We start from the raw sequence: 13,119 nt of genomic DNA on the forward strand, positions 1-13,119 counted from the left end.
CATAACACGTATCACCTTATAACACGCTATGCCATTTTTTAGTAGCCAGGCACTGAACGAGCTATACCATTTATTAATTGTAGTTATGGACTGCTTGTTTCCCCCATTAGAATTCAACACCCACGAGGGCAGCGATTTCTGCGTAAGCGTCTTTAACAGCTCCTGTCACACAGCTGCCTCTCAAATAGTATTTGTTAAACGAATGAACTTCAGAGGTGAGATGGAAGATGCAGAATGGTAAATAATTTCAGAATAGTTTTAAAGGTATGGACAAATTATGGGTGGTATTTACGTCCTTTCCCCCCAGTGGCACTTTAACAGGTATTCCTAAAATAATTCTTACGCGTTTCTGATAAAAAAAAAAAAAAAAAAAAAACAGCGGCCAGATCCGCTGGCAGCGCAGCGCCCCCAGACAGCCCGGGGTCGGCGCCGGCGCCGGAAGTGGGCGTGGCCCGCGCGCGGCTCTCTGGGACTTGTAGTTCGGGGCCCGCCGCGCGAGAGCCGTCAGTGTCCGAACCCGGCGCCGCCAGGTCTGGGGCTGCACGTGGGAGGTGAGACGCGCCCGCTGGCCCGCGCCGCTGGCTGAGGCGCCCCGGGGTCGGGACGTGCGTGTGGCGCGGAGGCGGCGCTGGGCCGCCGAGCCCCGGAGGGCGGGCGGGGCGGCCGTGGGAGGGCTCGCGACGCGCGGAGGCGCGGCCCGGGCCGCACGTGAGTCCCGCGCGGCGCTTCCGAGCGGCTGGGGGCACCCGGCCCGGCGGCGGTCACACGGAGGCACCGGCCCCTGCCGCTGAGCCGGCCGCGGCTCCGAACCGCCTGCTCTTGCCGGGCGGTGCTCTGGCCTGGGCCGGCCGGGGGGCTTCCAAGGTGGCCTTAGGGGCCTTTTCCACGCGAGCGACCGGGCTTATTCCAAGGAGGTTTCGGAGGGCGTTAGGTGACGGAGAGGGGCTCCTGTGAGGGACCTAGGTTTCTGCGCCACAGCACTGCCCTCGCGGGAAAGAGGTGGCGTCGGATCCCCTACACCCCAGTCAGGCGCTGAGGACGGCGTCTTGGCGACCGTGACCCATCCGGAGAGGCGACGCATCCAACCCGAGAACTCCTACTCTAGCTACAACTTGAGGGCGGAAATCGAAAGGTCTGCGAAATGGGCACATCTTAGACCTGCTGGCGGCTGTGGAATTTACTTAAGCTTATGTGTTTGGGGGGAAGGCTTTGCCTGTTTGATCCAAAGCCCCGGGGAGAGAGCTGAGGGAGGTGACGGGAAAGGCGCCCCAGGAGAGGGAGTGCGAGAGAAGGGGTGGCTGCAGAGGGGCCAGGACCAGGAGCTGAGTAACTCCCTGCAGTCTTGCTGGGCTGGCTAGTGTGTGTCCTGCAAGGTGGGCTAGGAGTTCGTGGCCCTTCCTCATTACCTGACTGCCTTTCCAGGAATCTCCCCCCACCCCCCCAGAGGAGAAAATGACCAAGGTCCTGGTGAATTGGTGTTTCTTTTTTCCTAAAATATCATCTCTCTGAAATGTCTCTGTACTGTGTGTTTCTCTATTGTCAGACTCAGTGTGGGACATACAGTATATATAGCTGTGGGTATAGGGACATTAGGGCATATAGCTAGCAAATGATGTCACCAGGCTCCACACAGAGCTTTCTCTGTCTTACCCTGCCTCTGTGAATTTGGTCCACTCCTCAAAGCACTGGGCTATGCTCTTATAGAATCCCCAGAGCATCTTTGCCTGGTCCTCTCAGAGCCTGCCTTTTCCTGCCAGACATTTCACTGCCGTTGAAAGTCACTCAAAGCTATTCCATGCTCAGCCCAGTCCTAAGAGGTCTGAACTATGGTGCTTTTCTTCAAGGAGTTTACCATTTTGATGAGCAGATTACCTGTATGCAAAAAGTATGCATATTAATAGCGATCATTTATTAACCATGGAAAAGTTAAAAACATGAGAAAATTTGTTAAATGGCAGCGCAGTAGTTACGAAATCACACCTAGAAATGCTCCTCAACCAGGCTGTGCATCAGAATTATCTGTGGTGTTAAAAATTAAGATTTTCTAGCCCTTTCCTCCACACTTACTGAAAGTTTCACTCCATTTTTATCCGGTTGGTCTTTGTACATCCAAAGAGTTCTTGCAGTTATTGTAAAATCTCTCTCTACATACTTGATATAAGTGTCTCTAAGGTAGATAAAATGAGTTATTCATCTTTTATGCTCTGGTTGCTTTGTTCCCTTTGACCAACATGTCCAATTAAATAATTGGTACAATAAATTTTACATTACCAAGTAGCACTTTTTAAAAATTATTTCTCATTTGTCTCCATAAAACCATTTGTAGAAAGGTACCTCAGGATTGGCACTGGGGGTGTTTGAGAGGGAGGGGCAGGGAGGATCCTCTGCCCAGTCCTGGCTTTGGTGGACAGCGGGACTCTGAGGGAGCTGAAGGGAAGTGCCTTGTCCTTTAGGGTAGAGAGCAACAGAGGCAGAAGTCAACCCCTTCTTTGCTAACTCCACACTGTTCTTTCTCCGCAGCTAAACAGGTCATCACACCAGGAGCTATTTAAATAAAATATCAGGCTGGATTGTAAGGGAAAAAATAATTGGTTCTTAACACTACCAGCAAAGGCCATTGTTTTGCTTTGCAAATACAGCCCTCACATACATAGAAAGAAACCATGAGGTCTTATAAAAATCGGTTTAGAGGACGGTAAGCTGTCTCAAGCTACTGAGATTATGGCATCTCTCTGCCTTGAAAAGTAATTGAGGACTTCAAGGGAGATGAACATAGGTAAGACACTGTGATCAATATATTTTCCTTCCTTTTCTTCTACCTGTCCCCTAAATGAGTATTTTATTAACTGCTGCTGCATTTGGGAATTGCTAGTATAGTAAAATTTAAGATTCTGATATATGTTACATAATAACTTTGAATTTAAAGAAAGGACTTCACCAATCCTTAATGCCTATTTTCTATGTATCAGACACTGTTCTTGAGTCTGTTGAAAGGCAGGAGTCCCAGTTTAATCTCACCCTCCCTTTGTGACCTTGGATAAGTTACTTCACTGTTATCTGTAAACTGAAGATGTTAGAGTTCACAGTCTTTAGGTTTTTCTTTTAGTTGTATCATTATACATTTAAATCACATGTGAATTTATAAATATTTAACATTTAGATTGAGTCAGTTGTGCTAGTTGCTTGGAATTTAAAGATTAGTGGAGAGTGGCCCCAGTCCTTCATAATCTTATAGCCAACTTGGGAGACAGACTTAATAGCTACAGTAGAGGTATGTGGAAACTGCTATGAGGCGAGGCACCTAACTCATCCTCATGCTTCAGAAAGGGGCTGTTGATTGTCCTGACACTGAAAGGAGTTCCAGAATGGAGGAGAGAACGCTAAGTCAGGGCTGACGCAACGTGAGAAGGGCTGTGCTAGACCTGAGCATGACGTGTTTGGATGACTGGATCCCTTATCTGCTTCCTACGTTACAGTTTCCCACCCCTAAGTAAATGTGGGAGATACAGCAGGGATGGGCTCGGAAAGAAGTGGAAGGCCACATGATGACAAGTGTGTAGTTTTGAGGAGTTTGACATTGGTCCAGTGGAAAGAAGAAACTGCTGGTCCCTTGACCTTCCTCTTTGGTTGGCCTTCAAGACACTGAGTCCACTTTCCCCTCTGTGAGCAGGAGCTCAGCTGTGGGGTGACTCAGTAGCTCTGTGGACACCAGAGAGACTGTTCGTTTTTGAGTCCTTCAGTCCCAGCTCTGTCTTGCTTTAACAGGAGCAATATCCTCTTTCCCTTTCTCCCTTCCCCTGTCACAAAGATTCCTCTCATTCGGTCCACCCTCGTCATTTTTACCTACTACAGAGTTAGTAGCCCATCAGCATGTCCTTTCCATTCTCGGCATGGAATTCCCACCACACGTTATCTGCAGGATCTTAAAAAGTTAATAACTCCGATCTATGAATTGGAAGATGACAAAATTTGTACTTATGAAGAATTGATAAGGAGTTATTGTGGTCTAGGTTAAAAAAAATGAGGGTTTAAGACAGTAGCAGTGGAAATGGAGAAAAGATAATATATTGGAGGGAAATTTAGGAGGTAGAATTGACGAGATCTGAAGTGGTTTGAATATTGTTGAGGTAGAGGAGGAGGCTTAGACAATCCAGATGACTGGGTAGAACGTGGATAAAAAATAAAGGGAGAAAAGATAATCGATGGGCTTGAGTCTCAGAAGAGAGAGAAAGGGAGGATCTAGAATGCACAGGAAGAGATTAGCCTTGAACAGAAGGAATCCTTTTTTCCCTGCACTCAGAAAGAAAAGCTCTGGTGGAGAGGAGCGGCCAGTCTACTTGCTTGATCTTGTCAGGGTCTCGCTTTGCTGATGGGAGTGGTGCTGAGGCTGTAAGCTGCCTCCATTGCTTCTTTGTCCCACCCTTGCTCAGGACTTGTGGGCTTCTCTTTCATGGCACAGTGGAAAACAGTGACCTCCAAAGGAAAGTTTAGGAGAAAGCTCCCGCTTTCCTCTTCCTGACCTTCTCTGCTGGTGACTGGTTGGGAAAGTCATGTCCCTCTGCAGGGCAGGCCTGAGGAGGAAGGAAGTGGTGCCTCTTCAGCCTCAGGCTGAAGCTGGCTTAGCTGATGCAGTTTACAAGACAGCCTTCATTGTCTTTTATGTACTCTGTCACTCTGCTTTTCAAAGTGTGGCTTATGGACTGGTGCCAGCCCATGCACCATGCAGACACAGGAGAGAAATTGAAAGTGTTTGGAAAACAAAAACCTGGTTCTTCACCACATGTAGCTTGGGAAGTATTGTTCCACCAGAGGGAACCCTGGAGGGAACCAGATTCCCTGAAGTTAACTGAGTAAATATTTGGACTGCTTTTATGTGCCAGGCCCTCTTGGGGCTTTGGGGATGCAGTAGGGGACAAATCAGACAGCCTCTCTGTTCCCAGGGAACTTAGGTCTCAGTGGGGAGAAACAGACAGTAAATAAGAGAGCAAATGAATAAACAAGAAAACAAGGTGAGGCGTAAGTAGTAGGAAGAAATTAAAACCAGGAAAGTGATGGTTACTGGTGCTACTGTGGATTAGATGGTAAAGGAAATGCTTTTCTGAGGAAGCAACAGTTGGGCTGAGGCCTGAGGAACAAGGCATGTGAAGATGTGGGAAAAGAACATTCTGCAGAGAGGGCAACTAGTGCAAAGGCCGTAGGTTGAGAATGAGTTTGATGTGGCTCAAGGGCCTGCAATGTTGCTATGGACGTGTGTGATCATAAGAGAGGACTGAGTCAGGCCAAGGCTGAGAGGTGACAGGAGCCAGGTCTGCAGAGCCCTGCGGGCCAGGGTAAAGATTCTGGATTTTACTTGATGCCCACTGAAAAGTCTTCGGAGGGTTTCACACCTGACCTGGTTTGTGTTTTGAAAGGTCACCCTGGTCGCTGTGTGGAAAACTCATGCAGGGAGAGCATGGAGACAAAGACCAAGTAGGAGGCTGGTGCGTGAGATAATGATGGCGGGACCTGGAATGCAGGGTGGGGAGAGGGGGGTAGATGGAGACATGCCTTAGAGGCAGAGGAGTGGGACGTGGTGATAGGTGGGATGTGAGGAAGAGAGAAGAGAATCAAATGACTTCTGGGATTTGGGTTGAGCCCTCTTGGGTGGGCCACGTGGCTGTTTGCTAAAATGGGACAACTAGGGGCAAGCAGGTGGTGAAGGAGATTGCCAGGGCAAGAGTTCCGTTAAAGCCTTCTAAGCTTTCAGCACCTTTTAGACATCCCAGTGTGGCTCTTAGGTGGAAGGCCGGAGTCTGCAGTGGAGGGGAATGGTTAGGGCTGGATATAAATATTTGGCAGTGGAAGGTATTTTAAGCCTCAGGACTAGATGGGATACCTAAGGAGTGTGTTGTGGTTGAGTGTATATGTGCTATTTTATTTTTCCAGTAATATTCAACTACTGAGGTAGGAAGAAGAAAGGACATATGATTGATATGGCTAGGGAAAACCTTCAGGTAGAAGTGTGCTTTCACTAGAGAAAAAAAGAGGAAAGGTTAAAGGGTGGTGATCTTGATAAAGCAGGTGTGAGGGAAGAGAAAGAACAGAAAGAATGGACAATATCTTTAAGGTGTAAGATACTAAGAAATTAGTATTTGAAAAGCAGAGGGGTCCAAGTAGTGAGCCAAACCTAATTCTGTTTATTGCAGTTTGATGAAATGAGACAGAGATTATTGGCACTGTCGAGATTGAGGTCCGAGCATTGGGTAAATTGTCTCAAATGTTGAGGTTTTGGGGATAATGGCTGGAATAGAGTGAAAAGGACAACCTAAGCAATGACCAGGAGATGACAGTAACAAGGAAAGATTCAGCAGCTGATAGCTTGAGCTTGGACTGGTTGTGGGCAGGAGGGGAAGGATTTGGGTGGGTGTAGCAAAGTAGGTGAGAAAGGAGAGATTCTTTAATAAAACTTGACTTAGCTCACTCAGATCTCCTGAACTGCATACTAGTCTTCCCTTTTCCAGTGCCACCAACGTCATCCTCCCTCCAGGACATTTGTGCAGATGGTTGTCAGCTGAGGAGAAACGTGCTTAATGTTAGGAACCAGTCACATTCAAAGATGTGTCTGTGGACTTCACCGAGGAGTGGGGTTGCCTTGACCCTGCTCAGCGGAAGCTGTACAGAGGTGTGATGTGGAAAACTACAGGAACTTGGTCTCAGTGGGTAAGGCATGTGAACGTGGACACTTACCCATTGGAGTCTTTGTTTCCTAATTCCTTTTTTTTTTTAAGAGACAGAGTCTCGCTCTGTTGCCTGAACTAGAGTGCCGTGGCATCAGCCTAGTTCACAGCAACCTCAAACTCCCGGGCTCAAGCAATCCTTCTGCGTCAGCCTCCCGAGTAGCTGGGACTACAGGCATGTACCACCATGCCCGGCTAATTTTTTCTATGTATATTTTTATTTTTCCAGATAATTTTTTCTACTTTTTAGTAGAGATGGGGTCTCGCTCTTGCTCAGGCTGATCTCAAACTCCTGACCTCGAGTGATCCTCCCGCCTCGGCCTCCCAGAGTGCTAGGATTACAGGCGTGAGCCACTATGCCCAGCCCCTAATTCCTTTTTGACACAAAAGGATGTTTCCTGACTATTCTAAGCAGCTGAAGAACTTTACTTAGTAAGAATTGGAGAATGGTGTTAAGAGCTTTGCTGAGTTTTCTCAGAAAGCATACCTGTTCCATCCCTTATAAGCCAGAACTTGGGACTGATTTTGCTTTCTGCACAATCACCCACTCCGTATGTGTTTCCCAGATGTGATCACTCATTTGGAGTAAGATGAAGATCATCATATAATGGAGAATGAACTCCAAAGAGTATCAGGCATCATGGCAAGTTCCAAGCCCAGGCTAATCCATGAAAGAGAAGTCCCTTGATACATGTCCTGGGAGTTCTCTGACATCCTGTGGTCTGTGTAGAGAGCGGGGTTTCTGGGACACTTTCTATACACTGTTCTACCTAGATCTATTCACTTACTCTGCCTCCTACCTCTCTAGAAGGTTATGGTCTTCTCCAGTCACGATGACTCTCTTCTCTGTATTCTTATCTTTTCCCATATTGCTCCTACATTGGTCTTGTACAGTCTGCTGAGAGTTATTTTCATTGGGTATCCCCCCCCTGCCATGAGATATCTAGTTTTTATTGTTTCCTTTCTTACATAGTCAGGGATTCATCCATCTCCCCTCCTGAAAATGAGACAGTCATTCCCCTGCTCTGCTGCTCCTCCAGCCAGCGTGGCTTCTCAGAGGCACTCCGTTTTAATCCTGTTCCCTACTGAGTTTGTCTTCAGACATCCAAACCATGTGCTTATACAGTTATTTCTTTTCTCTGTTTCTTTTAAATGAATAAATGTATTCACATGGTTTATAAAAAAGAAATATAAAAAGACACACAATTAGGGGCACATTTCCTCAGGACCTCTCAAGGCCATGTGCTCTGGGCTAGACACACACATTTGGCTCAAAATAAACCTCTTTAAATTAAAAAAAGAAAAAAAAGTACACAGTGAAAAGTTTCTTTCATGAAAGTCCCTAACTCCAGTCTACTTAGGTTCTGGTCATTTGCTTCTACAAAGCATCTGTTATCTCATGTGAATGTCATTTCTCAATTATGCTTGGAAATCTGAAGAGTAAAGCCACCAAGCTGCAATGCTGAGTGTACACATTTATGATTTTGATTGATAATTGTCAAAATGTCCATCCGTCATCATGGGTGATACCAGTTTATATTCATGAGCAATGTCAATCTTCAGACTTTGGGTTTGTGCTGATGTGATAGATGGAAAATGGTACCTTGGTATCGTTTTAATTTGAATTTATTTATTGTGATATACTGCTACGTCTCAATTTATCACTATTTTATATTTTATACTGACTTTCTTGTATCATAGATGAGGATATAGCTTTTTTACATTACTTCCCCTAACATGCCCAGTCTCCCAATAATTTATGTTAGAGTCATGTCAGTGATTAGTGCGTAGGTTCCTTTGACTTAGTAATTATTGTTTACTGTACAGGTAAGTAGTATACTATAATCACAGTTCCTTTTCCTTCCTCTGAAGGTAATACTTGCTTTTAAAAAATATATTTTATTTGGGGGGATTTTCATTCCATACCGTTATTATAGAGTTTTGAGTAATTATTTTGTCTTTTATTTATCAACAATTGATTCAACTTAATTATGTATTTTATTGACTTATTTGCTTACTGCAATTTCCTGTATATTATCTTTTTCTTAAATTAATTTTAAAGATTTTGCTATAGTACATTCTTGAGTAATCGTTTCAGTAATCGAATCCTTTCTTGTCTAAAAAGGTGTCTATTTTTTCCTCCCATTGAAATGGTTAATTGGCTGGGTAGAGAATTCTAATTTCACACTTTTCCTCCAAAATTTGAAGATATTGCTCTAATATCTTCAGGTGCAAAGTATTGCCTATTTGTAGTTCCATGTCAATGTAATTCTTACTTATTTGTACATAATGTGACTTTTTTGTGTGAATGCTTTTAGAATTTTCTGAGATTTTTTTTTCCCCCTAAAGTCCTGAGGTTTTATAAGGGTGTGTTTAGTTGTAGGTTTTTTCGCATACCATTTTTAGCATTCACAGGGCCCTGAATCTTGAGTTCTGGGAAACATTTTTTTCTGTTATGTCTTTGACCATTTTCTTTTCCTTCATTTTATCTTCACTATCCTCATGGAACTCCCTGAGATGGGCTTTTCCTTTTATCTTTCCATTCTATCCTTTTAATATGCATTCTAGGAGAATCCCTCAGTCTTACATCGTACCATGTTTTCATTTTACTCTTCAGCCCTCTAGGTTGTAGGCCTTACAGAGATAGCCTGACACTTAGCTGTGAGACAAGTTATTTAACTTCTTTCAGCCTTGGTTTCCTCATGTTGAAAATGGGTGTCCTAATAGTTCCTCTCACATAAGATTTCACAACCCCTGGCTGAGAGCTTCAGTCAGACACAGTAGGTACTTCTTAGTATTATCATCTTCTTCAGTACATTTTACTAATTTAGAATTATGGTTATTTTTCGTAGCAGTAGGTTTATATTTTATCATTAGATTGTGTTTAAATGTGATACCTTCTCTGATTTCTATGGTATTTTAATTATGCACCTTTTAAATTATTTCCTCTGGTCACTATTTCTCATTTGTGTCTCTTTTATTAACTTGCTACTTTTTTTTTTTTTGGTCTGCTTGTATATTTTTTAACTGTCTCCTTATGTATTTTTTAAAAGTCTTGTGTTTCTTGGTGTGATACTGGAGTGTGCATCCTCGGCAGATATTCGACCTACTTTGGGGCACATGTATGTTCTAATTTAGCTTACTGAGCAGGGCTGCAAGTGTTCCAGCAGCACAGATTAAACAAGGCAGATTTTGAGTTTGTTATCCACGCCCTTCCCCACTCCAGCCTTGCCCTCGTGCATTTCCTGTCTTATTGTACAGCACCACTGTACCTAGTCACTCAGGCAAGGAGCTCAGGGAGCATGCTTGGTGCCTCCTTTCCCTTGCCTTCTAAGTTTAGTTTGTCATCACCTAATTTAGAATGAATCTCTCCCCTTTTCTCTACAACCATCATCCTTACCATTTCTCTTCTGGTTTGCTATAGCAGCTGTCTCTCTACCTAAAGCCTTGCTTTCCAGTGGTGTGTATAATCACAAAGTCAGTCATTTCAGTCCGAATTTAAATCCTTTAATAGTCTCGCTCCCTGCAGAGATTAGCCCCAAATCCTTAGGATTAGACATCAAGCTCTTTGCCCAGGCTCCTACCTTCCCTGCAAGGACACGTTCTTCACCACTGTTAGCTTTTTTTTTTTTTTTTATCTCCTTCACAAGAAGCTGCTAGTAGTCTTCCTGAATACGTCATATTTTCTCTATATATTTCACTATTTTTCCCCGTTGTTTTCTCCCAGAAATCTCCCCAATGCCCCAAAGTCTGAGTTGCGTGCTCCTGTTCTGTACGCTCATAACTGATTGTGCATATATCTGTTGTATGTTCATCCATACTGCTTGCTATTATCATTGTTGGTATATTTGTCTTTCTCCCAAGAGGCTTTATCTTGCTAAGCAAAAGGATTTCTGTCTTCTTTCTTGTATTCACGACACCTATGACAGTGGAGTACAATTAAATGTAAATTTAATTAAAAGAAAATAAAGGGAAATGAAATGGAGTGTTATTTGTGGCAATGTATAGGATTCAGAGCCTTCTGCAGGACTAGTGAAGGAACACTTCTATTGGCTACGCTTAAAAGCAGAGAGAAAATTTCTGTCTTCTGTACCCAGGTATTCTGTCCTTCTGACATTAACCCAAAGGACAGGACTATAAGGACAAGTTGAACATTTTCCTAGTTACTAAATTTTCAGGCCTTAGGCCCTCCCATTCTGAAATCTTGAAATCTACCCTCTGTTCTTATCACTGAATTCTCTTTGTTCCCTAGGAAACTTGAATGAAAATTCTGTGGAGCATCTTCAGGAGAAAAGACTTCAGGATCTGTCATGTGAGCTTTCCTGCCGGCTAACTCTGGAAGAGATGGCCAGTACAATAACTGGAAGTCAGGATGGTGTTGTGAATCTTCAAGGGGAAGTGTATGGGGAGTCTAAACCAAATCTCCCCCCTTGTCAAAAGGGGAGACAAGCATCTTCTCGTATTTCCAGAAAGAACAGTGTGGCGGCTCTTCAAAGTGATGATTTCAAAAACACTGAAAGTGAAAAATATTTGTCTTTGAAAGTCCCAAGCCAAATGGCCACACAAGACTCATCAGTGAAGGTCTGCAAGGACGAGCATCAGGATGCTCGGGAAAGCATGTGTCTCTCTGTAACTGAAGAAAGCACTGAGATTAAGGCGACAAGGTGGGGAGGTTCTCCTGTAGACCACTGTGCAGAGAACCTTCAGGTTAAACCTGTGTCTGATGCAACAGAACTGGCCTCACCATTGACCAGTGGTGAAGGAACTTGCCAGAATGGCCAGTTGAAAGAATCTTTGGATCCCTTTGACTGTAACTGCAAAGACATTTATGGGCGGAAATCACAGTTGGTCAGTTGTAGTCAGCAGAGAGCTCCTACAGAGGAGAAACCCTGTAACCGTAATGAGCATGGGGAAGTGCTGGACACCAGCCGAGGTGCTCATCCATATGAGAAAGTCCACGCTGCAGAGAAACTATACAGATGTGGCCAGTGTGGTAAGGACTTCAGTCAAAGCTCGGAGCTGCTACTTCATCGGAGAGACCATGTAGAAGAAAAGCCCTACAAATGTGAACAGTGTGAGAAGGGCTTCACCAGGAGCTCGAGTCTGCTCGTCCATCAAGCAGTCCACACAGATGAGAAACCCTATAAGTGTGACAAGTGTGGAAAGGGCTTTACCAGGAGCTCGAGTCTGCTCATTCATCATGCAGTCCATACGGGCGAGAAGCCTTATAAATGTGACAAATGTGGGAAGGGCTTTAGTCAGAGCTCCAAACTGCACATCCACCAGCGAGTGCACACTGGAGAGAAGCCCTACGAGTGTGGGGAGTGCGGTATGAGCTTCAGTCAGCGCTCGAACCTGCACATCCACCAGCGCGTCCACACAGGAGAGAGGCCCTACAAGTGTGGTGAGTGCGGGAAGGGCTTCAGTCAGAGCTCGAACCTCCACATTCACCGGTGCATCCACACAGGGGAGAAGCCTTACCAGTGCTATGAGTGTGGGAAGGGCTTCAGCCAGAGCTCAGATCTTCGCATCCACCTCAGAGTCCACACTGGAGAGAAGCCCTATCACTGCGGCAAGTGTGGGAAGGGATTCAGCCAGAGTTCCAAACTCCTCATCCACCAGAGGGTACATACGGGAGAGAAGCCGTATGAGTGCAGCAAGTGTGGAAAAGGCTTCAGCCAGAGCTCCAACCTGCACATCCACCAGCGGGTTCACAGGAAAGATCCCCATTAAGTGATGTGAGCCCCTCAGGTCTTCAGAGGGCTTGTACTGTTAAAACTGTCTCATATTTTTAACATCACTGTTATCTTTATATTCTACAAAGGAGAGAGATGATAAGGATTATTCAGATATGTTCCCTCACTGAAAAATCATTCATTCATTTAAAGTATTTAAGTATCAAGCACTTTGTTATGTTATACAATGAATGGCTTGTTCTGATTTCTTAGATGAGTAGAGTGAAAACATCTGTACTTTGCAATTCAGTTGGTATTATTAAAACTACATATTCTACCCAGTATTTTTAATTGCAAGAACTTTGTATTTGTTGAACCATGGCATGTTTCTCTTCACATTCTCTTAGAAATTGAAACTCTTGTTTTTCTTCAAATTATGTGCCTTGTGTTTTTTGTATTTTTTGTATTACCTTCCAGTCCTGATTAGCCCTTTCTAAACTACGATTATATTATATAGCATGCCCATTTTAGGCTGAGGGAGTAGTTGGAGATATAATGAACATGGAAATCTCTTGTGTTTATTGCAAATATGTACAGTAGTTTGTGGCCACGCCACAAGAAGGTAGAAAATTACTCATTACTCATGTAGTACACCCTCATGTACTATTTTGACAGGAAGTTGAACAACCCCTTCCCTCCCAGGCAACTGTTCAGGAATGTAAGTAGTT

The 13,119-nt window shown here is 44.4% G+C and overlaps 1 protein-coding gene across 3 annotated transcripts; it reads left to right on the top strand.

Moving 5' to 3' along the window:
* The first annotated feature begins 475 nt into the window (after positions 1-475).
* Positions 476-12,825, top strand: ZNF239 (zinc finger protein 239). 3 transcript variants are annotated; one of them, XM_045568449.1, is made up of 2 exons: positions 476-551; positions 10,969-12,825. In XM_045568449.1, the coding sequence occupies exon 2, from the start codon at positions 11,061-11,063 to the stop codon at positions 12,447-12,449; it is 1,389 nt and encodes a 462-aa protein (XP_045424405.1). In that variant the 5' UTR covers positions 476-551; positions 10,969-11,060; the 3' UTR covers positions 12,450-12,825. The 3 variants fall into 3 exon arrangements, with proteins under 3 accessions (XP_045424405.1, XP_045424404.1, XP_045424403.1); XM_045568448.1 differs by lacking the exon at positions 476-551 and adding an exon at positions 765-1,132; XM_045568447.1 differs by lacking the exon at positions 476-551 and adding an exon at positions 2,589-2,776.
* Positions 12,826-13,119: the final 294 nt, after the last annotated feature.

Source organism: Lemur catta, chromosome 14 (genome assembly GCF_020740605.2).
Source record: "Lemur catta isolate mLemCat1 chromosome 14, mLemCat1.pri, whole genome shotgun sequence".
Taxonomy (NCBI): domain Eukaryota; kingdom Metazoa; phylum Chordata; class Mammalia; order Primates; family Lemuridae; genus Lemur; species Lemur catta.